General features: G+C 39.2%; 2 protein-coding genes across 4 annotated transcripts; both read left to right on the top strand.

The window, feature by feature from the left end:
* Window positions 1-2,870: 2,870 nt before the first annotated feature.
* Window positions 2,871-8,419, top strand: LOC140000929 (peptidyl-prolyl cis-trans isomerase-like). Its single transcript, XM_072032039.1, has 2 exons — window positions 2,871-3,167; window positions 7,846-8,419. Exons 1-2 carry the CDS (start codon window positions 3,093-3,095, stop codon window positions 8,164-8,166), a joined length of 396 nt encoding a protein of 131 aa, XP_071888140.1. The 5' UTR covers window positions 2,871-3,092; the 3' UTR covers window positions 8,167-8,419.
* Window positions 8,420-8,567: 148 nt separating this feature from the next.
* Window positions 8,568-24,750, top strand: LOC119714482 (coiled-coil domain-containing protein 138-like). Of its 3 annotated transcripts, none has more exons than XM_072032037.1 (6): window positions 8,568-9,505; window positions 10,021-10,132; window positions 11,086-16,448; window positions 17,619-17,774; window positions 18,583-18,699; window positions 19,634-24,750. In XM_072032037.1, the coding sequence occupies exons 3-6, from the start codon at window positions 16,344-16,346 to the stop codon at window positions 19,856-19,858; spliced, it is 603 nt and encodes a 200-aa protein (XP_071888138.1). In that variant the 5' UTR covers window positions 8,568-9,505; window positions 10,021-10,132; window positions 11,086-16,343; the 3' UTR covers window positions 19,859-24,750. The 3 variants fall into 3 exon arrangements, with proteins under 3 accessions (XP_071888138.1, XP_071888137.1, XP_071888139.1); XM_072032038.1 differs by lacking the exon at window positions 8,568-9,505 and having other exon boundaries at window positions 9,767-10,132; window positions 11,086-11,261; window positions 12,130-16,448; XM_072032036.1 differs by lacking the exon at window positions 8,568-9,505 and having other exon boundaries at window positions 9,765-10,132.
* The last annotated feature ends 917 nt before the right edge of the window (window positions 24,751-25,667 follow it).

The following is a 25,667-nucleotide window of genomic DNA, read 5'->3' as shown; positions in this document are numbered from 1 at the left end:
GAAATAATACCATGCTTTGGGATTCTAGTAGCAATGTCTTCTGAGAGAGGTTCACATTTTTGTGTGCAAGTGGTACAACAGATAAGTAAGATTCTAAAGATATTCTAAAGACAACTGCATACTCTTTATAGACCGCAGGCAAGTGGACAGGTAGAAAAAATGAAACATTTAATTAAACACTAAAATCGGACAAGAATCTAATTTGTCATGACCTCAATCCCTCCCTTTAGCATTGCTTAGAATTTGAGTTAAACCTAGAATAAAAGGGAATTTGAGTCCCTTTGAAATCTTATATGGAAGGCCGTATCCATTTCTATTTAGTGGAGAGGATCGAACGCAGTTAGGATTTGAATATTTATATGCATATATAACTGAACTTCAGAAATAATTAAATAAAGTACATAAATTTGTTCTCAGGACCTGGGCTAGACGGTTGGATCAACCAATCCACCCTTTTAAGCTCATGGATTATATATATAAAGACTTTTTCAGGACAACCCCTAGAGGAAAAACGGAAGGAAAGTGGACGGGACCATACCAGGTATTACTGACAACACACACCGCCATTAAGGAGCAAGCAGCTTGGATCCACGATTCAAGGGTGAAGAAGGCCCTGGCGAGGATATGGACCACCACTCCAACTGGACCAACAAAATTATGGTTTTCCAGATCCTAATGATTGCAGGGGTGTGGTTCTCAGATTCGGGGTGGGCAGTTTGGGACGAGAACTTACACCTGACCTTAATACAAACTGTATCTCAAGTGATTAATAAGACGAACTGTTGGGTATGCACCCATCTGCCACAGCATGGGAATAAGGGTGTATCGTTAATCAGGATTCCCTTGCCTGCAAACTTACCTTGGACTAATTTGTGGGAAAACACATCTTGGGGTCAAAAATATGAAGAAGTTTTGGAACTAGAAGTTAGTAGCTTCGTGCCATTGGAATCTTACTATGTATGTGTACAAAGGTGTAACCTGCCTAAGGGTATGGGAAAACAGGATTGTATAAATACGGGTACTACTTATGTGGGAAATCAGACATCTTGTAATCAAACAATTGATATTAGTACAACTAGCAGTTGGGCAAATTCAACCAGCTGGACGGTTCCAGAAGGAAAAGGGTGGTATTGGTTATGCAATGATACAGCCTGTAAGGTCTTGCCCGAGAATTGGAAGGGAACTTGCACTCTTGGAGCAGTAGTCCCCAATTTGACCATACATGATGTAGCGCCTCGAGGTTATTTGAGAAATCATATCCGGAGAATTAGACAAAAAATTAACAATCCATTGATAGAGAGACACACTGCTTTTCATAGTTTTGTTCGGTGGTTTATCCCATGGTTAGGAGTGAGTGAATTGGAAAAGGCGATAGTTAATATTTCTGCAATTATAGAGAAGTTAGAAAACAAAGCTCTGGATGCTATAAAGGCTCAACAAGAAGAGATATCTAGTTTATCACAGGTAGTATTACAAAATCGGATGGCCCTAGACTTGTTACTGGCCGCTCAAGGGGGAGTCTGTACAGTAATAAATACAAGTTGTTGTATGTATGTAGATCAGAGTGGAAGGATCTCTACCGACCTGGAAGAAATATGGAAGCAGACAAGGGTCCTACATGAGATCAGTAAAGATGATCTTTCATGGAGTTTTAGTGAAATATGGAATAAGTTAACCTCCTGGTTGCCCAATTTCCAATGTTTGAAACAAGTGTTCATTGCTCTATAACATTAGCAGTGTTAGGAATATTTGTGTGCATGTTGTTTAGATGCCTGCTTTGTTTTGTTACTGTAAATAATGAAAGTATCTGATGCAAAAGAATTTGCATGGGAAAAGAAAAGGGGGGATTGATTAAGGAGGTATTGGGGAGGCATTGGGGAGGCAAGGACAATCCCCAGACAAGGACTGTATATCTCGAAACAAGACACTGGAACTCATGATAAGGAAGCGGCAGACGGACAGAGAAACAAACGTAAGGACTATAAATCTCAAAATTGGACATTGGAATTCGTTATAAAGATACAACAAACGGAAGAATTGGCAACAACCAGCTCTCGCAATTAAGAAACGTGCCAATTCAGCAGATTCCTGACCAAAGGTGAAAAGTACACTGTGAGGAAGACTCGGGGTCTTCCTCCCAAAGACCCCTGCCCACGTCCCAAAGACCCCTGCCCACAATTCTTGGGAGGCTCTACGCAGGCGCAAGGTGCCAAAAGGCTAATTAGCATGAGAAGCGAGGGAAGGCGGGGATAGGTAATGCATATGTATAGGCGCTTGTAGAATATTGATAGATTGATTGTATAAATTCAAGACTGCTTTCCGCTTTGGGTATGCACGATAGGTGGAGAGATCCCCCGTGCATCCAGCGCTGCAATAAAGAATATACCACTTAAAGGAATTTCGGCTTCGATCTTTGAATCAATACTTTATTATTATTTTCTTTTTTATAAAGGCGGGAGGAGTTGTGGAGATGTGGGTAGTGCTTAGGTCCAGCAGGAAACTTGTGCATGTCAGTGGGACGCTAGAGACTGAGGAGGGGATGAATTTTTAACGCAGCCTGTCCACAGAGATATCACACCATTTGGGGACAGCCCAGTGGCCTCCATTTGAGCAAAGTGCCTGGAACTTGCAGAAAAGCGAGAGGGGCACACCTCCAGCAAGCCGCGGGGCAACCGCCTTACGGCTTACAAAATTAAATCAATCAATCCAAAAGAATAAGTTACAGCTCGTGTCTCAAACTCTGCAGCCTGCGCGTCTTCAGGGCTGCTCCCAGCTCCTTTCTGAGGGACCCTTTGCAACCTCAGTTCCTAAAGCCCTGTCAGGGAGCCCCAGCGGCCGCCCCGCGCATGCGTCACAGCCTCGCCCCTCCCCTCCCCGCACTGTGGCAACGGCTCCTGCGCATTCAGCGGGGGCGTGCGCAGTGTGCGCAGTGTGCGCAGTGTGCGTAGCGCGCTGCGTGCGCGGCGTTCCTAGGGCGCGGCCGGTGCCCCGCCTGGAGCTGTTTGTTTGTGCCGCTGCGGCGGCGCGGCGCGGCACGGGAGCGGAGCGGAGCGGAGCGGAGCCCGGCCGGGCTCGGCGCTGCTGCGTTCGCCATGTTGAGGCGCAGCAAGGCCGAGGTGGAGCGCTGTGTCGCCTCCGTGCAGGCCTCTGCGGCTTCTCGGAGAGAGGTGAGCGAGGCCTCGCCGCTTCCCTTGGCCGGCGGGGGGGGAGGCGGAGGGGGTCCCGGTGGGGTCCCGGTGGGGTCCCGGGTGGGGTGGGGGGCTAGGGGGGTGGCCGGCGTCGTGAGGGGAGGGTTGGGGCTGCCCCTGCCCCTGCCCCTGCCCCGCGGCGCCTCACGGACAGGAGGGGTTTTATAGCAGGGCTTTCCTCGGGGCCGGAGCGAGGGAGAGGTACTTTCCTTCACAAACGAAGCACCGCGCCGCCTTCAAGTTTCAGTGTCCTTTCCGTGCGGCGCCGTGGAGGTTTCTGGCCGGCCGCTCGCTGAAGCGACAGCGCCGAGCGAGGGGGGCTGGGGGCGCACAGCTCCGCTCCCTGTCAGCCAGCGGGCCCGGGGGTGACAAACGCCACCCGTGCCCATTTTAGCTGGGAAACGCTCAGCCGCCTGATGCGATTCAGCGGGCCCTAATCCTGAAAGATCCCGGCCTGCCGCTCGGAGTTGCTTTGAAGCGGCGTGAATGTGCCCGAGCTAAGCGTGATCCGGTAGGGACTGCGTGCAGGGGCTGTGCCTTTGGTTGGTGCCTTTCCCAGCAGCAGCAGCAGCAGCAGCAAAGCTGTCCTGTGACTTTGTGGGTTCGACTTGGGCACTGTTTGGGCTAGACAGCGTCAAGTGCATCGCCGCCAGGTGCACAGATACGTTCCCACAGTGTTGATACTCCCCGGTGGCCTCGACACAAAATATTTCCTCTCCTCTTCTTGTGCTCAAGGCCACCGGACGCGTTTAGTTTTGACTTTCGAGCGATGCTTACAGCTGACTGTGTAGCACAGTCCACCGAGGGAATAGTTACTGGTTTCCTTGTTGTGTTGATTTCGGAGGGAAGGGTCTGCCAAGGCTGCAAGCGTTTCTTTTGAGGTTGCTTTTCATCCCTGTCCGCAAGGTGTCAAGTGTGAGTCCGCTCTGGCGTGTCAGTGATACCTGAAAAGATGGACCGAAAACGCGGAGGCCTGTTTTCATTGAAATTCACTTAAAGTTTTACATAGATCACTTGGGGGTGGGGGAGGGGTGGGGAGTAGCAATTTGAGTGTATTTCGAATGCAGACCGTTGATTCATGTTTTGCGTCGTTGGGCCTAACTACCTCCAGTAGTTTGGAGTTCACAGACAAAACCTGCTTTTTGATCCGATGTTGGGAGCTCGGATTTTAAATACACATTTAAAAATAGCTTCTAGTTTGATATGAGAATTTGATATGAAGCCTGTCTGCAAAACCTGCTATGAGAAGCTTCCTCTAGAGCTGAAGAAAAGACTGAAGAAACTAGCTGAAACTTTGGGAAGGAAGTGAAGACTTTTCTGCTCTCCCTGTTCTTTATGGAAATGTTATACATCTTACTCGTGGGGAGGGACTTTTAGGCTGCAATGAGATAATAGATTATGATGCATGCCTTTCAATCAGACTGAGATATTTTGAAATTTTCCATTCTCTGTACGTGTACATGTATACTTATTTGTTGATAAATAGACCACACTTATAGACTAAATTAAATATCAGCTCACCTGAAAGGTTTCAGACCCTGATAATGCAGTAGAATTGGTACAAGTGCGCCACTGTGCACAGTAATCTCTGTGGAATTTTAGATGGAGAATATGCTTGTGAATACCGGCAAAGACACACTTTGCAAATGTGTCCAATGTTACGGACACAGCGTGTCATTTATATTAATGAAAGTATTGATGTGCAGATTAAGCATGAATATAAAACTTCAAGTGTCTAGGGCAAGAAACCAAACATACCTCACCTCATGGAAAAACAAAACAAAACAAACATGCCCAGATTTCAGGTCAAATAGTCTCATTAAGGAGCCTGGTTTCAGATGGTTTGAAAAGTATCTTATTTCTAGATACAGTCACTGTACAAATGACCTGCTTCTGATCGTTTGTGCTTACATGATGAATCTGTACATCAGACTTAGCATGAAATATCTGTATGAAGTCTATATTCCTACTGCAGGAAATGAGCATGCTCAGAACTACTTGAATTTTGCTATATTCCATTCAGAGTAACTCATTAACTTTTATATATGCTTTTGCATTGTATTCACTTTTTGTGCCTTGTTCTGCTGGACCATACATAACAGTGTTCCATTAAATATATATATATAGTTTTATTTTTATTTCATATTTTTATGCAGAAACTATATACAAGGTATTTTCAAAAGATAACATACTTTGCCTTAATTATTCAGGATGCAAGAGGAATTTTGTTACAAATGTGAACACCTGAGGTTTAAATTTAGCTTCTTTAACGTCTAGAACAGTAATGGAAATGCATATTTCAATTAACTGGCAATATTACTTTTACACTGTGAGTGTAAATATATGTGGTTTGATCCTGCTAGGATCTATTTCTTTAGTCATCCTCAAGAACTGAGTTCACAAGTCATCAGAATTCCTTATAACATACACCTGATTGTTTTATACCGTTGAGTTCTGTTCATGCACACCTGTTTTATTTTTCCCTTTTCTATTGAAAATGCAGTTGCTCAGGAATTCCTGATGGTACTGTGTTACCAACTACACGTGTTTGTTTTTTCCTTTTTATACTAGTGACTTACACAGATTTTATGTAATTACATCATAGCAAGCAAAATTTCCTTTCCTGTTTATGGAAAACTGGTTGCTTCAAAACATCTTTCCAGTGTCATCAATAAAGGCTATGTTATTAAGACTTGTATCAGCTCTCTTCAATGAGTGTTTGAGATGGATGGAAAAGCAGCAAGGCAGCCTTTCTTCCCTATGCTTCTACCTGTGCCTATGTAAATACTTCCTTATCCTGATTTAAAGGAGACACACACCTAACCTATGTATGCACTTTAGTTATTAGGTTTAAGACAGAAACTGCAGTTTGCTTCGTAATGAACAACTTGGTTCTTCTGGCTGTTTTCTGAATCGGCACAGTCAGGAGGTTTTCCTAAAGAAAATACCTTGTCTGAGTTTAAAATGCGTACCTTCCTACCACATCTTTCTCTCTTGTTTTCAATGTAATGCGGCTTTCACCTCAAGCCTATAGTTTAGTGCTAGGTAAGGTCTTTTTGATTGTTATTATTTGTTATTATTGTATGTAGTTATTCAGTGCAGTAACAGTTCAGTAGCTGAATGCAGTCCTTACTGTGTTCATGACGAGAAGCCCTCTTCCCCCCCCAAAAAAAGTTTATATAACTAGCCTGATAACACCGTTGGGATTTCGGACTGTGCCATGGGTTCGGGAGACCACTCTCAGCAATACTTCCTTTAAATTGTAATTCAGTTCTTCTAGTTTTTTCATGCTCCGCTGACCGTATGCGCAGCCCTACTGTGGGTGGAAACAGCCCCTGACCCCAAGGGGTATGGCCTGCCTTGTGTGGTTATATCCCAGAACGTGGCAGCCTCGTTTGCACCTCCTCCAGGCTCCGCAGTAACCCTGTGGCCCGAACTCCATGGTTTTTGCTGTGTTTCCACGCTCTAAACTGAGAGTAGGTGGGATTTCTTAGGTGGGAAGAAAACATTTTACCTATCTTGAAACAGTTGTGAGTGATATGTACTAGACCAGGACTAAGTACCATCTTTTTTGTTTACTCTGTCAGATTTTAGGGGTTCTTTTTGCAACATTGTTACATTGGGGGAAAAAAACAGGCTGTACTTTAAATGTAGCAGACTCTCTTCTTCTACTTCTTCTACACTCTTCAGTAAGAAGTGGTTGTGAAATGTCACAAGTATTAAGGCTTGTTGCTTGCTTCACCAGTAACCTCAATTTCACGTTTGTAGCCTTGGCCAGTTACAGGAAAAGCATTGTTTTCCAAATCCCACATCTTTCAAAAACAAAACTTTGGTTATGAGGAGCGGACTGGAGCTGATAACTAGTTATCAGATTCAGTCTCTCAAAAAGTATCACCCATAATTTCTGAAGGCATAGGAGATCGGTATCTGCTCACGTATACCTTCCCTTCGTTCCTAAAAGTCTTCCAAATATTCAGTAGGAGGTATAATGACTTAAAACAGGTAAAATAAACTGAATTCCTTACATGCTACAAGAATGCTTTTGCATAATGCTACATCCCTCAAGGCAGGGCACAATTGTTTCCAAATTCAGAAATGGATAGCAATATACAAATGGCTTGTCATCAGAGTGAAAAACTCTCCAGTCTTGACTGGGTATTAAGTGAATCTGAAGTATGACTCTCCTTGTTCTTTTCTTTAAACTTTCTGCACAAAAGCAGGAAAGTTCTGATCAGTGGTACCATGACTTTTTCTGGGTGGTCAGTTTTGTGCCTGCAGGGACTAAGTGAGAATAGAGATAATCGTGGTTGCCAGTTGTAAGGGCCGAGTGAAGCAGGAAGCAGAAAGTGGGAATGACCCGCTTAGAGTAGTTGCCATGTGGAACAAAGATAAAATGCTGTGTTCAGGATAAACGAGGAACATTCCAGTAATGCTTTGTTACCACGAGCAAATCTGCTGAAGGTGGAAAGCCTTATATCCAAGTAACTATAGTACTTGTGATAACTAAGAATGAGGTTTTACCTGTGTTTTTTGCACAAAAACTCTTATTTTGGAAAGAATGTAACTGTGCTATTGGTCGATGTTCTTGAACATCACGATGTTCGTGATGATCTTGTTCTTTGGGACTTGAAAGTAAACGCTGTGCTTTTTTTTTAAGGGAGGTGATGTAACTAGCCATGATGGAACAGGTGGACGGTCAATTTATGGAGATGCATTTGAAGAAGAGAGCTTTGAAGTGAAGCACACGGGTCCTGGATTGCTGTCGATGGCAAATAGGGGTCGGGCTACGAATAACTCTCAGTTCTTCACAACACTCAAAACAGTAGAAGCCTTGGACTTTAAACACGTGGTGTTTGGTTTTGTGACAGATGGAACGGATGTTGTGAAAAAGCTCGAATCCTTTGGTTCTCCCAACGGGTTAGTAAGTGGAAGAGTTGTCATTACAGACTGTGGGCAAATAGAGAATTCTGGCTTTTGAGTATACAGATGTTCTAGCAGTATAAATCAGTATTTAGATGTTATTGATTAATTATTTCCACTTCCTTAAAAAGGACACTTCTGATGTATAAATGTAAAATTGCAGCTTATGGTTGTTTTTTATGTGTTCTAATTGATTTTTTTTGCATGTTAAATAAGTTCAGACACTGGCATATTTTGGGTGTATTTGTGTTATGACATATTTGTATGGAATGTCAAATTTTACAAATTAAATCTTAGTCTTGTCAAAATAACTATTGTCTTCACTTTGGCTTGCTGAAGAGCAATTTGCATCGCGTTGTGTACTTATTTTGAACGTGCTAATTGATGTTGATGGTCAGTAGACGGAAGGCCTTTGAAATGTCATTCTTCCTCTGATGAGCAGTGAGGAAGCTGAGGCAGCTGGGCAGGTGCTGGTCAGGTGGATGCTGTTTTGTGCTGTCTGCAGGCTCTTGGGCACTTGAGTACTTTGAAAGGTAAAGAGCAGTTCTTATGTGCAGTCTGCCACAGGATTTAGTTCATACTTGCTCGGGAGATTACCTTCCAGACCCACGTTGTTTTTGTACATGGTATGTTAAAGTGGCTGGTAACTTTTCGTGACAACCATCTCCTGGAGTGTTATCTGGGAAGCTGTGGTGCAGAGGGGGAACGTGCATGGGTAAGTTCTTTTTAACTTCTCTCTTACAGCTCGGCGCCAGGACTATCAGTATTTTTTTCAGAACAGCCGACTTGCTGTTCATATATGCAGTTAGAGATGACTATAGACATCACATGTTTCTGTCACGCGCTATATCTTCATATCATGCTTTACTTCTGAGGCTAGCGAGAGCAACCCTTCCCTCAGCCTCTCCAGGGAACGCTGCTTACACAAGCATTACCCTGCACGCCCCTAGCGCACAGATTCGACCCGTGCCTGCGTTACACGGAGCTGTAACCCAACAGCGAGCCTCTCCCCTGCTCGTCCCCGTTTCAGCTCCACAGCACGGGACGAGGCCCCGCCGTTGTTCCCGTTAACCCCCTCCGCCCGCCCCGGTCCCTCAGCGCAGCGTCCGCCTCGATTTCACGTTGGTAGCCTTGGCCAGTTACTGGAAAAGCATTGTTTTCCAAATCCCACATCTTTCAGAAACAAAACTTTGGGTATGAGGAGCGGACTGGAGCTGATAACTAGTTATCAAATTCAGTCTCTCAAAAAGTATCAGAAGGGTCTTCCTATGCAATTACTTTGAAAGTGTTGTACATCTAAAATGTGCTTGTTGTGTGTTTTCCGTTCAGAAATCGTTGAAAGGATTCCAGTTCGCTAAGCTGTATTTTGAAGTAAAGGAGTATGAACTTGCTAAAAGGTAATACGCGTTGCTGTATTCTGCTATTCTGTTCTCTAAAGTACTTTAGAAAAGCTAAGTGAATATGAAGTAGACTGGAGAAATCAAGATCACTATCATGCTGCTTTACAGTAGCAGTAGATGTGGGTATCAAGTGCTGTTTAAATCTTTATAAAACAGCAACTTAGATAATTAGTTGCGTGATATTGAAAAACTTGCTGTTTGAAATGGCTTTTATTCCATTGTATTATGAAGTAATTACAGTTACAGTTTCTTTCTCTTTTTTTTTTTTTTTTTTTTTTTTTTTTTAGTAAATACCAATACTTGGTGGCAAATAAGTAGCGTCTGTACATGTAAAAATAATGTTGTTCTGTACTTTAAGGTCCAGACCAGGTATCTGGAACCAACCATGACTGCATTTCCTGTATCACATGTTAAATTCCTGCCCCGCTTCCGTGGACACTGGGGGGGGGCGGGGGAGGACAGAGGGACTCGTATTATTGAGGAATATTGATCCTTTTTTTCCTGCTCCATAGGTATATATCTACATACCTCAGTGTGCAAAAGAGAGATGCGAGAGCACACAGATTTCTTGGACAAATTTATGAAGCTGAGGACAACATAGAAAAAGCTTTTGGATGTTACAGGGTAAGTACTCCACCGACCTCCGATGTCCTGCTTTAATCCATTGTAAAGGGACTTTTAAAATCATTCTGTTCTGGACTTTTCTTAAATGCATAGAAGAAAACATGTTTGTGGAAAAAGTGTAATATGTATGCTTTCTGTTGCCAAAGGTGTATATGACGTACTGCAGAGGGGATTCTTCATTTGATGTGTTTTGCTTCATCAGTATTTTTTTTTAAGATGATTCTTTTGTGACCTAGACTGGGTCTTTGTGCTAGCTGCTACTAAATTCTTTCCATATCTTACATTGCCCTTTGGATTAGGGAATTTGACAGCAGTGACAGATTCTTAGCAAGGGCTCAGGTGACAGCAGTAATCTAGTTGCTACTGGAAGACTAGACCTAGGGTGTTTTCTAGTTGTTCGTATTTATTGCTTTTTTGGGGGGTTTTGTTTGGGGGGGTGTGAGATGGGGCAGGGCGAACATAATTGACATTTATTTGTATGATTGCCCAATGAAAAATTCACCATCAGAATGCCTTTGTTCAGGTTTTGGGGAGGGAGAGGATGTGCTCAAAAGTTTTGCTGCCAATACATCCCAGCTTGTCGTAGGGTGTGACTTAATTATATATTTCTTCAAAAATGTCTATATGGAGTTAGACTAAAGGTACGTAAGAGTCCAGCTGCCTGCGTATAGCTGGTGGTGGGGGCAGAGTAGCTGGCTTCTGCGTTTTTTCCCTTGGAAATTCTTTCTTTTCTGAATTTTTGCTCTTTTGAGTTGCAGCAGATGTATCTGGGTGCTGTAGACTAGTGATGCATTTAGCAACTGAGGTCTTTCTTAACTCATTCAAAAAGTATTTACTAATAGATCTGTCTAATTTGAATACCTGTGTCTTTTCAATGACAGTTATAATTTTCTTTCCCATTCTGTGTGGATTGCAAGATCAGGTTACCTTTTTTTTCCTGCCTTTTTTTCCAGTGTGCGTGCATGGGGAAAACTAGCGTTCTGTGGAGTTGAACCCAATGCAGAAAGATCTAGTACTGAAGATAGCGGAGTTACTGTGCAATAATGCCGTCACTGATGAAAGAGCAAAATACTGGGTTGAAAAATCTGCTAAGTTGTTTCCTGGAAGCCCTGCTGTTTACAAGTTGAAGGTAAATGCCAATTTCCAACCTCTGTTCTGTGACGTTCAGAAGCTTCTAGCGTCTGACTGGAGGAGCACTTTTCCCGTGTCATCTTCTGTAAAACTTCCTGGCTAAATTATTTTAGAATCTTGAGTATTAAATCTAATGGAATTAATATTCTTTAGATGTAATTCTTCTAGAATGTATTCTATTTTTCTAGATTTCCTATTCTTCTATTTAAAGAAATGTTAATTTCTCTGGCATTTGACACTTCGGTCTAGCTTTCAAGAAAACTGCAACTGCAGGCTTTCGTACACTTGTCAAGGTTTCAGGGTTGACAGTCTTCAAAAATGCAGGAAAATCATGTTAGTAGTCACATCCAAGAAGTTAAGACTAGGTAAGCAGTTCTCTATTTATTGTGTGACTGGCAGGAAGGTATCAGGCCTGAGAACTCAGACTTCCTTGCCCTCTATGCTGCTTGTTTGTTTTCTAAATTTGGATTAAATAGAGCAGAAAGTAAGGAATGCTCTAACTCTCGATTGCTGCGTAAAAGCCTTCAGTCGCACAGTCTGACTTTTGCACAGGTATTAGTTTTGTGTAACACAGCAGCAATGACACTTAGTCTTAAGATGTTTGTTTTAGACAGGGTATGCTGCCTTTGAACCAAATGGTTTCACAAGCTGAACATGCCATCCATAAGAGACAAATTCTGATTTTTTTTCCCTATTTTAAATGTTTGAGTGTTTCATTAAGCTTCGTAATAACTGGAAGCTTTTCAGCTTTAATAGTTTAAGTAATGTAGTTTGTGTGGTGGAGGCAAGAGTTGTCTGTTAATGTAGTTGTTGAAAAGGCCCACATGCAAGATGAAATATTAATGCGTTGCCTTCATGTTCAATAGGAGCAGTTGCTGGATTGTAAAGCACCATCGCTAGCGGAACTTCATAAATATGATGTTGGTAAGAGGCGTTACTCTCTGAAACTCAGCATAAACATGACTGTCTGTACCAGAGGTTCTTCTAGAAATACTTCGTATTGCAGTAAGAGACAGATAGCAACACTGAACAGCTAGTATGGCCCTAATCACTCCAAAAGAGGAGTGAATATGTAAGGAGTTTCAATTTATGCTGTAACATGTTGCTGAGAAGCAGTATTGTTATGCTTGGTTCTTAAGAATCTGTCACATACTTCCCTACTTCTATCCTTTCTGTGTTCTCTAGTCTGTTCTGATCCGTTTTCATTTGCTGCTGCCTGTTTAGCTCTTTGTGTTTGGACATCGGTAAGCGTCAATGGGAAGGCAGGTCTGTCTTCCTATGTGACCTATGAATATAGGCTCCGAATATGTTTCTAACCACCTAAGAATGAATTCAGCTCTGTAATAATGGCAGTGTCGGACTAATACTGGTTTGGAACAATGGGCAGTAATGTTTGTGTTATCGTCATTTGTGCCAAAGATGTACACTTGGGTCTTCAAGACAGAACAAGGGAGGACCAGGAATGACAAAAAGGAATTTGCATTGGGGCTATATGGGTGCTCACGCTCATTGCTAATGTAGTCGGTTAGGTAGGACTAAATATTCGAGCAAGAGGCGTATCTATTAGTATTTTTAGAGTCGAGTGTGAGGCAGCCTTTATCAGAAATGAAAGTGCTCAGGTTCCCTAAATGGTGGACTGGCTTCTCTTTATTCTAAACTAAATTCTTAACAGAGAAACTGTGACTATTGTACATCAATTCTCATTGTATACAACTAAATTCCTCTTAATTTACTCAGTAGCAATTTGTTAAATTGCAGTTCTGAAGTGTTTCACTCAACGGGAAATAGGAGAGGTCCGGGTCTATTCAGCAGTTAATCACTTTCCTGAAGCCATAACAAAAAGGAAACTTTGGCTACCTCATGTTTCAGTCCGTGCATAGATTGATTCAAACAAGTCATGGAACAAAACTTTGAGCATTTCTCCGTAATTCTTTAGGAGATTACTTTTTCATTTCAATATGTCTTGCTTTATGCTGGTCGCTGTAAACGCTTAAAATACACTTTCGCTGGTTTGGATAAGCAGTCTTTATTTATTTAAGACTATATTTTTAATGTAAAGTGTGTTCTTTTTCTCCACAGATAACACCTTACCATCCCATTTGGGTAAAAGTCAGAGTAATAGCGAACTGCAAGTCGCCCGTCAGAATCTCCAGGTAGGAACTGTAATGGCCTCAGACATTTTGTAATGATCAGTAATGTTACAAAGATTCTCACTTTTGACAGAGAATTCAGAAATTACTAACTATATCACTGTCATCATCCACCTCTTCCCCTAAATTAGTTCACTGACTTGGTAATGACATGGGTAGTGGTTAGATCAGATATTTGCTCTGCTGAAGGGAGTTTGAACACAGTGCTATTATTCCAAGAGTTGTGTCTTGTGATGCGGTGTTGGCATGGAGAGAAACACCTGCAAGCACTGCTTTTCCTGACAGCACCTGAAACTATGCTCTTCACTCTGGGCATTCAAGAGCACTTGCCCTCTTGACTTGATCTTCTGTGAAGACCATCCCTTCTGCCTTTACTTTTCTGCTGCTGGTGACTCCCAATAGTTTATCCACCAGCAGGCTTGGGCCACTAACTAAAGAGCTCCCAAACCTGCATTGGTTTTATTCTGTAACAGCTTCTGTGCTTCTGCTAGATTTCCTGCTGGGACTGTCTTTTGCACCATCCAAGATGAAAAGAATTGTGCGTATCTTTTTTCTCACCACTTTCCTAGAGGTGCTTTCCACTAACTGAAGAAACAATACAGCAATCTAGTGTTTAGGGCACTGGACTCTTTTGTCTTACAGATAATAGCATTATCCAAAACTTCTGGAAACAAAATCCTACTTTTAATTGTCTATGCTGTTACTTGAACAGCCATGCAGAGTTGAATTCTGCATTTTGGAAGGCCAAGCAGTCCTGCCGCAAATCCAATTGAATGTAGATGGCCATTAGGATACTTCTAATTAGTCAGCTATTGTGTAACACTATAATTAAAAACAAAACCTAAGCATATCTGCAGAGGAAAGAATTCTAGTTCACTATAAATCGGTAATTTCATGTGTTTCGAAGGCGTTTCAACATTTTTTTTCCTTGGTATAGAGGGAGCGTTCAGCACAGGAGAAATATGCACTGGAACTTGAGAGACGAGAACGTGCTCTAGTTGAGCGAGAAAAATTGCTTCACAGATGTGAAGCAGCTTTCGCTGCAATAAAAGATGCTGATGAAGACGTTTAGGCAGTACTTGGAACTATGAAAAAAGTACAATAACTTACTTAGTGATTCTTATTGCTCCCCATACATTTTAACTTGCTTGTAGTTTTCTTAAGCCATCATATGTTTGCTGGATATAATGCTTATTTCTTTAAAGTGTTTGAAACCCCCAAATGAAAGATTTAGCATAAAAAGTGCCAAACTGTTGTTAGTGAGTTTGGTGTGGTTTCCAGTTCAGAATGGTGCAATGAATTGTGGGATGTGTAGGTACAGATTACTGTTGAAATTTGGGAAAACTAGATTAAAATGAAGCAGTTAACCACTGGGTTAGAGAGGTCAGTAAGACTGGTGCTTCCAGTATTTGCAGGTCTTCGGAACAGACTAGACAAACATTTGGCAGGAATGAAGTGATGCACTTTATTATGATACAGATGGTACCCGATTTGATAATGGAATTGGATGGTTTAGACATCCTGGCACCACCTACAACAGCCCTGTGGTCTGTGAAATTATTGCCAAATCCCTGAAGAACTGTGAAATTATTGTCAAAACCCCAAATATGCAAGCCTTATAAAGCATTGTGTAATGTGGTTTGGAGAAATTGAGAATATTAATTCTTTTTTTTTTCCTCTCAAAACCTTTCACTTATAATTCTGCTGTCCCTGACTGTTTTGAAAGTTTATGGTCAATTTCAAGCCACCTTGCTCCTGTTCCATCCCAAGCTGGGCAAGCTTTTCCTAGGCTTGGTTAACTCTAAAGGTTTGGCCTTTTCAATGGAAGTAATTGAGCACTCCGTTTGGAGCCTATCTGTAGCATTTTCTTTGTTGATGAGATCATTTCTATATTTACCGCTTAAGTCCTTTTTGCAGCATGATAACAGTCTGAGAGTGAGGCTTAAGAAAATGTAGTGGATGGTTGAATTCCTAGTGCAGAAGACAACACTTCTGAACAAAAAGCTATTTTCACATAGAAGATTCTCACGGTTTCTGAGAAATGGAATGTTATTTTCTGAAAACATTTGTTTTATACTCGGCTTCAAAGCCTCAGTGTTGTTTTTTTTTTTCCAGAATCTGCTGGAAAATATTTAATTATATTTCAAATTTCCAGTGAAGGGGAAAAAAGACATATTCCTTGGTTTCTTTTTCAAGGCACGCAGGTTTTTGACTGTTACGAGTAATTGTCACTTCAATTTTCCTTTGTTGCGGTTTCTTTTGTCTGTTTTTGCTTATATTTTAATGGTATGTACTGGTATTAAATTATATTGTGGACTAATAATAATAACAAATATTAAAAGATTACTATCTTGAGTTTCACAATTATTTTTTTCCAATTCGATGAAATGTAGCACGTATTGGATACATTCCTGGACATTGCAGGACAGGTGTTTAAGTACAGGTGAACTAAAGCGTCTTAACTATCAGCAGTGAATAGTTAGAATATTTGAAAGATTCAAAAAAGGGAGAATTGGGCATATTTGTGGTTAAAATGGATGCTAAAAGAAAAAAGAGCTAAGTGTAAACAAAAGCTTTGACATTTGTTTTCATTCACAATTCTTCCCCACACCTGACTTAACTGAGGAATGTACAAGAGGATCAATGAGAAGATCTAGGTGTTTTCTGGAAAAAAAAAAACAAGATCCATAGGCTGTACACCATGGCTCCCATTTTCTTTATATTTCTTCTTAATATGTGGTGTGGATGTTGCTTTCTTCACTACTGGTGGTATGTGCAGATTGGACCATGAAGAATTACAAATTTTATCTTTGAAAGTTTGTCCTATCTTTTAACACTGAAATGGAACTTAGTTGAGAATTATTTCTAAAAAGACTCTCTTGTTAATCACGTTTTAAAATTTGATATTTCTCTAGCAGCATGAGACAAAAATGAGCCAACTGAGAGAAACCTTGAGAAAAATGACTGATGAAAATAACGAACTGAGGTCATCGCTTAACTCTCTGAGGGAAAATATCGAATTGCTAAAAACCCAGGCAAGATTAATTATTTCCTGTTACTAGCTTTACGAGTTACAGTCAAGTAGTCAAGCAGTACAGTCAAGTTTATAAGTAGCTTTGCAAGTTACAGTCAACAATTTTAAATGTTTGAACAAGTTGTTTGCAAAATTGCTGATTTTGTTTCTTTAAGACAAGAATTGTGTGAATGGTTGTAAATACTTTCTGCTTCGTTTTCTAGTACATGAAATTTAGTCTCTCAGAGCTTTTGCAGTATTAAAGACTTTAGAGTTAGTTATTTTTGAAAGTGTTAATTAAAGGAGTATTTTCTCTGTTCTTAAAGGCACGCTGAGACAGTGGTTCACAAGAATACAAAGTTAAAGTTTTCTTCTCACTTGACTTAAATCTGACCTAAATGCTGACAAGCAAATTGCTGCCTAAACTCTTTTGACCGTTGCTCCTTCAGTGAATTGCAGTTCTGATGGTCTTGAGTATGATTAAAATCATCTGCTTCCTAGTCTCAGTAAAATCTTTCTTTCTCTTTCTCTTTTGTGCAAACTGAAGTATTCATAGAGGACTTACATGATGATCAGGATGCTTGTTGTATCCATAGAGTATGCTACTTATATTTAAATGGCGGTTATAGTTTGCCCCATATTCTTTTCTCACAGTCGCAAGTGATATATGAGCAGTATCAGTAGTTAGAATTCTGAGTGAAGAGAAGAACAGTTGTCTGAAGGTAGATACAAGAAAACTTGTGAAGGTTTTAGAGAGATGTTCGTGTAGTTTGTCTTCAGGAACGTCTGGATACCTTTCACAGAGCTTTTCTGTACAGTTGTAGCAGAGGGACAGAATGACAATTTCACGAAATCTTTATTCTTCCAACAATGCTAGTTACACAGTTAAAATTTAGCCTAAGTAGATTGTATGAAATAAAGCAAAGGAGTGTATTAAATGTATTAAAATGAGGATCATGCACAGATCATTAAATATTTTCTTTCTCCTATGATCCATTTAGTTAGAATTATAAAATAGAGTGATTTTGTATGTGAAAAGCTCTTCCCAAGGCTTTCATAAACATTTGTTTAAGCACAAAATAAAGCATGTGCGTATTACTAATGTACTCGTATATTTTAGTCTATTGGTATTGTGGTTTAGAAAATCATAGACTTGAAAACTGAAATAACTGATGTTGTGGATGTGTTACAGTTACTACGGATTTCAAAAGTTTACGACCCCTTAACTATTCTTATGGACTGGATCTCAGACCAACACCTTAGCAAAATAGAAATACAAGAAGAGAGAGAGGGCAGTGAGAAACCTCAGTGTGCTAAAGAAAACTACACTCTAGAAAATTGTATGAAGGTAAAGGCATTTGAATTTGTTTAGGTTGAAATGTTAAGATTCTTTGTATTATTTCTGAGTGTAACAGGTCTGCCTGTTTTACACACGCTTTGAATACATGAATTAAAAGAAAACAGCAGTTAATCCATCAGTATTAATTCCAACAGTGAGATGTAATAGATAATTTTTCATACAGATATTTATACAGATCATTTTTAAGGAAATGTGTAGTGTGCAGTCTGACCTTGAGATTCCACGTGTCTTTCTATTTTAAGTCACTTTTCTCAGCTGATAATTTAACTCGTGTTTTATCTGTAATACTGTATGTAATTCCTTTTTCCTAAGGAGACACACACGTCTAATTTAAAGTATTTTAGTGCTGATACTAGGTATTAAAAGTTCAAGTTATGTCTTATAAAAGATGATACCGTGCTATACTTGTAACGCTTTTTTGGGATACCGAGGCTTGGAAATCAGTGAAGCGTTCAGGAAATCTGCTTTTTCTGTTTGTTTGTTTGTTTGTTTGTTTGTTTGTTTAATTATTATTCTATCTAAAATTTGTAGCCCTTGGTATTAGACTTCAGAGCTTGAGCTCACACAATGTCTTTCCACTTTTTGTGTAAACCTGTGTAAAATGTAAATTCAGTATATAATTCTGTTACCTGTACCAGATCTGCCCAGTGAGTATTTGTACATGTAGTCTGTTAAACTCCGGGAATACGTTGATTTTAGTTTGGTTTAGTTTTGCTTAGTTTGCTTTTTACTTGTGGTTAGCTTGTACTGTAAGTTCGTATACTGCACGTAACTTTGCCATTCTGTATTTTTACAGCTTTTGCCTATGGTCACTGGACAGCTCCAGTGGATGCCATTTGTGGATCCTAAACTACATATGTCTGTGATTCAATTTATCTACTGGTCTCTAAGGCAGATAGACACTGGTAGTCAGGTAAATTCCCAAGAGATATTTTGCATTATAAATGAGTATGAAAAGTAGATATTTTCAGGGAGTATATATAAAAGAAACTTTGCTGTCTTTGCAAAGCATAAATGCCTACCACAGATACATAGCAAATGAAAAACTAATTCTCACCAAATTAACTTTCTCACATTCGTTGTAATATTTTGCACCGTGTCTGTAAACATATTTTTGCACACATATGTGATCTTTGTTGCAGTAGTGTGTAGCATCTCAGAAATGGTATTTTCCATATGTGCTTACAAAACTTGTGAACTAGGAAAAGAAATATATTTTTGTTCGCTTTATGCATGAGATTTGTTGAAATTGATGGCAACGTGTGGCAAAGTAGCAAAGGTATTTTGATTTCTTTGTTCTCTACTCAGTGTCTAACTGAATAGAACTAAGCTGGTGGTTCCAGTGCTAATGAGAAGGTATTTTAAATGAGCTTGTTATTAAGTTTGATTCTGAAGTAATATTTCTGCACCGGTTTTTGAAAAGTCCAATACATCTTACCTGTACAGTATTCTTAAGGGTCATGTTTAGACTTTAGTTCTGTAAACGCTTTTGTAGGACCTAGCTTCAGGCATCTTCACAAAAGAGGGTAGTGTAGTAGGCAGCACTGATTAAAGCTGAGTTTGAACTGACTTTATTCTGGAACCAGAGGCAAATTAAATAATGTCAGCATATCAGGGGCCCTGACTACCTTGTTTCTTTGTGAAGTGTGTGTTGACTAGGCCCTGTGCTAATGTTGTTCAACTGCTTGTGGAACGCAAAGTAGTATCCCATGTACAGACTATATTGCAATACACGGTCATGACATCTGCTATTTAATATTTAATCCTTAGGGGAACATACGTACTTAGCAGACAGGATTTTCATGTATTTTAATGTTTACGCTAAATGTGCACGTTGTTTGAAACAGGATGCAAGCATGACAGCAACAATGGAGAGACTTGCAGAAGTTATTCTCAAAGGCGCAGTACAAAAGGGAAGCATGCAAAAATGGACTAAAAAGTCTACACGGAGTAAACCAAAACCTGCACATTTCTTTAAAAGCTCCTCTATGCCTTTGAGGTTTCTGTCAACTTTGGTTGTGCTTAGAACAGCAAAACGAAGTAAGTTCTGGTTTTTATTATGTCTTTTTTAAATTATCTTTTTCTTTTTCTTTTTTTTTTTTTTTAAATCTTATTTTCAGGTATGTGCCCAGACAAAAAAACAAATGTACAAAATGCAGCAGTTCAATGATACTGTAGCATCTGTAATGCTTTAGTAGTAAAGGATGTTTTATTTGAATTTTACCACCTGATGAAGCATAATATAGGGAAGCAAGTATGAACCTTGCTATTATTCATGTCATAATTTGTGTGGTCATTTTAATATGCTTTATTTATGTCAGTGAGATCAACGTATTTTGTGACAAAGGGGAAAAGAGATGTTGGTAATTCTCTCAAGCAATCACCGTAGCAGTGATTTGTTTGTCAAGATCTGCACTGCATATAATGGTACAGCTAATTGCTCCTCAGTAAACTGAAATCAGTAGCAAATTCAGAACAGTTCTAGAATTTCATTGCTTTGTCAAAGTTTAATGTAAAGCTCATACTCTATCTAGCTCTTACCTCTCTGCTGTCTCCCCTTTTCTCCTACCAAGTCTGTCACTGCAAGTGGCTACCCGTAAACATTATCAGCATTGAAGAATGCTACCATATGCTGATGCAGTATAGTAATGTATTTTGTTAACAGGCAAAAGCAAACGAGGTCGTACTTGTCTGGAGATATCGCAGTTCTTAGTGACTTTTGCTTCAGTTCATGAGAGTTACTCCACTTGTGCAATTTCCAGGATGCCGTAGTATCTCTTCTCAGCAGCAGTTTCTTTAAAGACAAACAGGGCCTGAAAAGACAAAAAACGTTTTCTTTGAAGTGATGACAAAAATACTGACCTGTGCAGTATTTATACTGGTAGTACTTAGAATAAGTAGGATTTAAACATTCTGGAAGACCACCCTGTCACCATTAATAAACAAATACAGTATTTCAGCTGTTGGAGGGAAGAATCAGTGTATTTTCAATTTCAGTATCATATAGTTTCAGTCAGAATATTTTGGTGAAGCATGATTACCCTGAAATTGAAACTCACATTTCTAGAAATGTTTGATGAAAATGATGCAAATGAATTACAATACAAAAAAAGTACTTATTGCAGAGATTAACTATAAGCAGATGAAAGCTGTTGATCAGAATGAATCAGTTTAGCTTCTCATGGTCGGTTTTTACTGCGAGCCTATAGAACATGGAAAAAAATTACCTGTTAAATTTATGTTGAAACTTACCGTGTATGAATTTTCATCACTGACCACATGTCTAATGATCTAGCGATGACAAAGCAGCACATTCAGTTTAAACATATATATCCTGTTCCCTTCAAGATGCTAATATCCAGCAGATGGCACTGTAATTAAACTTTTGCTATGTGATAAATTTTTCCCTTACTCTTAATTTTCTGTGCTCCAGATGATCAATGCTATTCCAAGATATTGAGGAAGATTTGACATCATGAAATTAAGAAAACTGAATTGATTCACTTAATCTAAATTCTCTGAATAATTTAGTGTTCTCCAAAATGGATGCATATATAACGTGGATGCATATATAACGTGGATGCATATATAACTTAAACTACAGCTTTTTATGGAAAGGAATGTGAATAGTTGCTGTCATGGCAGTAATTGCAGTTATTCAGATGAATGAGCCTTTTACTCCTTTATTAGAGGCTTCCCAGATGTTGAAACCAATATAGTCCCAAACTATGCAGCTTGTGATTTCTTTTCTCTCTTAAGGAAGAGATTAGAAAGGTGTTATATTTGCAAATATATTTTGCTCAATTTGTGAGTTGTAACTTGTCTTTTTTTCCACTCACAACAATTTTTGTAAGGAATAAAAATAGGCAGAAGATGCATTTAAACAAATAAGTAAATTAATATTTTCAGCCATTTAATTTTTTTTTTTTATAATTAGTATATATCTGCAACAGTAACTCTTAGGATAAATATTCATGTATTTGTGATCATCTAATGGAACTGTGATTACATAATTTTTATTCCCTGTTTTCTGTTATCTTTCAGTGAATTACCTGACTCAGGCATTTCGTTCCCTTTGTGTGGACTTGAAGACAGATGAAGGAAAGATCTTATTTTTGCAATACCGATGTGTGCCTATCATACTAAGCCACTTAACTATATCCGAAAAATGTCTCCTTTTTATTGCACTTAATGCATTAGTTGAGATGGCCATGAACAACGATAAAAGTGAGTAATTGAAAAAAATACATACAAAGTTATGATGAAAGTAGGTGAGGTAAGCATAAATACCAAATCAAAAATAACGTGCTGCTTCTCTATAAATAACCTGATCTAGCATTAGCATTCATTTGTGTCATTTAAATTCATTAGAGATATAAAGTATGTTTCTGAATTGTCCGTCTCTTCTCACTGTCAGCATCCAAGCTTTACATCTTGTCCTGGTTGCTTTCTTAGTGGTGTGATTTTTTTTGATGTTTAGTTTAGCTTTTCTGTTTATTCCACTGGTTTACCTTGCTGATGTTTTGCCAATGAGTAATTTTCTTTTGAAGTAAGGCTGTGCCAGGGCAGCCATTTCATGAAATCCTGTTAGCAGGTGGAGATAAAATAAATAAATAAATAAATAAATAAACTTTTATCTTTTTTTACCCCCCTAATGTGAACAGCTCACCCCTAGCCATTTTTCACTTTAAAGTAATTGGAAATGGCACATCTGTAAGGGATGGTTATGTTTCAATGAGTTGTACTGTGGTGTGGTCCTATAAAAGGGTTAATAGTCTCCTTCACAGTGGTTTTCCAGGTGACACAGGCAAAGAATCAGTTGATAACAATCTGGATGAACACACAAGTAGTGAGCCATTCCAGTGTCATGTGGAACAATCCTTGTTAATTTTCTTAAAATAAAAAGTATTCATTGTTTTTTGGAACAGAAAAGGGAAGGAGAAGGGACTGCTGCTATTTGTGAAATGTATATTGTTGGCTTGGGGTATTTTGTTACCATGTACTATAGGGGCAAAAACAGAAAGCGTGTTTGACTTGGGATGGAACAACGTTGAGTTAGAAGGCATTTTGTAGTGAGATAAGTGGCAGAAAGATTTACCTGATGTTGTTTTCATCCTTTCAGACCGTGTGGTTAGTTTATCTATTTGTTTTTTTTACACTAAAGTATTTCTAATCATCATAATTTTGATCGGTATAGTAACTGGGAAAGAAAAACCTAAGCAGGGTTGATGGTATCTGACATTACTTTGAAGAAAAATTCCACTAACAGTACATGTTCTGTTATCTAGTAGTAGTCATTTCGATCTGCTGGATGCCTAGATTTGGAAGAATAATGGAGATAAATTGTGACAAGTTCACATTTTGCCATGTTGCTTGTAACCTTGTTGCATGTCAAATGTAACCGTTCAGGTATTGGTACCATCTGTTTCCTATCTATACGTAGTATCTTAATGACAAATTAGAATTAATAGTCTTATTGCTGTTCATCTTTACTGGCACGCAGCTTTTCATGTACCCCATCCCTGTTTGGTTCAGGTGTTTCACATCCAGAATCCTGTCAGTCTGTCTTGTTATAAAGGTAGTTCCTGGCCTCCAAGGTGTAGGTTTTTGTTCTGGTCTTTTCTGATGTTTGTAAACTTCTGTTCAGTCCAACTTACTTCTGTGACATAAGGAATCCTGTTCTATTTTTAACCTTTTTTATTGCTTTTTTTTGTGTGTGTATGTTTGTGATGGTCATTTAAGAATGATGGTGGCCTCCCGTACATCCTGTGTCATAGCTGCGTGAAGGTCTTGCACATCTAGGAAGCTGAAGAACAATTGATACCATCCTGAGGTCAACATGTACTGGGTGATGGGCTGGACCTGTCCTTGGGCTCTCTTAACTCGGGGTCACCCACGAAGGCATCCACACTCGAGGGGCCTTGCACTGACTGTTACCTCGCCTGCCCTCCGTTGTGCTATAACCACTGGCTCTTAGCAGGCCCAGCTGTTGACGACGAGAATCAGTTAAACTCAGCAAATGGTTCCAATCTTGCCAGTGACTGTGTAAGAGACAGCAGCTCATCAGCAAGCTGTTCAGTGTAGTTACTGGTTCTTTTTCTGTGGTCCTTATGTAACTTTTCCACGAGCTAACTCTCCATCACTCTGTTGGGTTGGTCCGCTCTCCTGGCAGATCCACATGCAATTAGAAACGAGGCAAAACCGTAATGGTTAATTTGTTAAAACATGAACTTCAAGCTGGTGTTCCTGACAGTCTTCATTTTCTGAGGTGACAGAGCTTTAGCTATAAAACAGAAATTTCTGAATGACAATAGCTGGTGAGACTTGATGCTGTGAGTGACTGATCACTTTGAGGGTAAATTTCAGATGAGTTCTGTCAACAGTGATAAATTGCTCATTGTTCATTACAGTCTACCAATGAAGTTAAGTTAATGTAACTACCAAATGCTGCAATTTTTTATGGCTCCTATGGGAGGCTTTTGCAGATTATTTAAAATTGTGTCAAATCCTGACCGGATAGATTCCAAGTTAGTTTTTCTACAGTAGTTAATAAAAACAAAATCTGTGCAGAGATGATGCAGAAAAATATGTAAAAATACACAGTTTTTATTCTTCTAGTTCATCAGATAGACAGGCATTTAAATTATATGCTTATTTTGTACATTTGTGATGATTTAAAATCTATTCTGCAAAAGCTTATTTGAAATGAATATATAAAATGAATAGATAAACAATGTAGGAAAAATCTCTTTAAATGCATGTCTTTATCAGTTTGCTTTCATGTGATTGAACTTTGTGAAACTTGAGGTATTATTTCCACTTTGGCTCTTCTGCTTTATGGTAAAATTCCCTCAGCGTATTTTTTATATTGTTTTATAAACCTCACAGTTAAAACATTTTACAGTGTATCTGTATGTATATGTGTGTGTATATATATTAATAAAGTTTTCTTAAGATACCTTAAGACCGGTATTTTTAATAATAAAATAATACAGTATTATTGAGACCAGTAAGAACAAGCCAGCAAAGAAATGCCCAAGTAAGCAGAATATGGTATTTGTTTACACCTACAAAAAGGAATTTAAGGCATTTTTAGATATTTATAGGAATAAATTGTAGGACCTCCTTCTTCTACAGTAAAAGTAGAATAATATTACAATAACTATTAATTTAATGGCATATTCGAAGTAACTATATCCTGGGGCATACCAAGTGTGTTTATACGCTAAGGGCAGAGTGCAGTGAATAGTGACTTGTTTTGTTGGATTCCTAACAAATGTGTTCAGTTCTGTGACCTATTAAATCGGTACTTATGTTCTTTATGGTGTTGCTCTAAATCAGCCTGTACTATTAGAATCAAGAGTGAAATAACACAAGGGAACAGATTTTACTTTATTCTGAATTGACTAAGTTTTGGGGAGCAGGATAAATAGAAAAGATTATACTATATGGCCATGTTTAAAAATTATCCAGCATTTTACAGGAATTGTTTTGATATTCAGGTGTTCTTATCCAACTCTGACCTCTCAATTACGATTCTGCCTGTCTTGAAACGGTACGGTGACAGTTTTGATAATGAAAAGCTGTCTAGTCATCAGTGTCTACATGTACTATTTCCGTACGTCATTTTGCAGCAGCTTAAAATATTTCCTTGTCAGTTTTTTTAGCATAGCTTAGTGTTCTCCTCATGTCATCATAAGAAAAGGAGCATTGAATAAACATGTTGAAGATGAGATTTTTTTATCTGAGTTTAAAATTGCTCAGTGTCCTGTTTTCCTTTGTTCTCAAGGGAATAGGCCTTGTTTTAATACCACAAGTGCTGGTAATATCAGAATTCTTAGGAACTTGGGTGAGTTTTGTTCGCGGTTTTACCTGATTTTT

Source organism: Anas platyrhynchos, chromosome 35, assembly GCF_047663525.1.
Source record: "Anas platyrhynchos isolate ZD024472 breed Pekin duck chromosome 35, IASCAAS_PekinDuck_T2T, whole genome shotgun sequence".
Classification (NCBI taxonomy): domain Eukaryota; kingdom Metazoa; phylum Chordata; class Aves; order Anseriformes; family Anatidae; genus Anas; species Anas platyrhynchos.
This window is presented reverse-complemented; position numbering and strand designations above follow the sequence as displayed.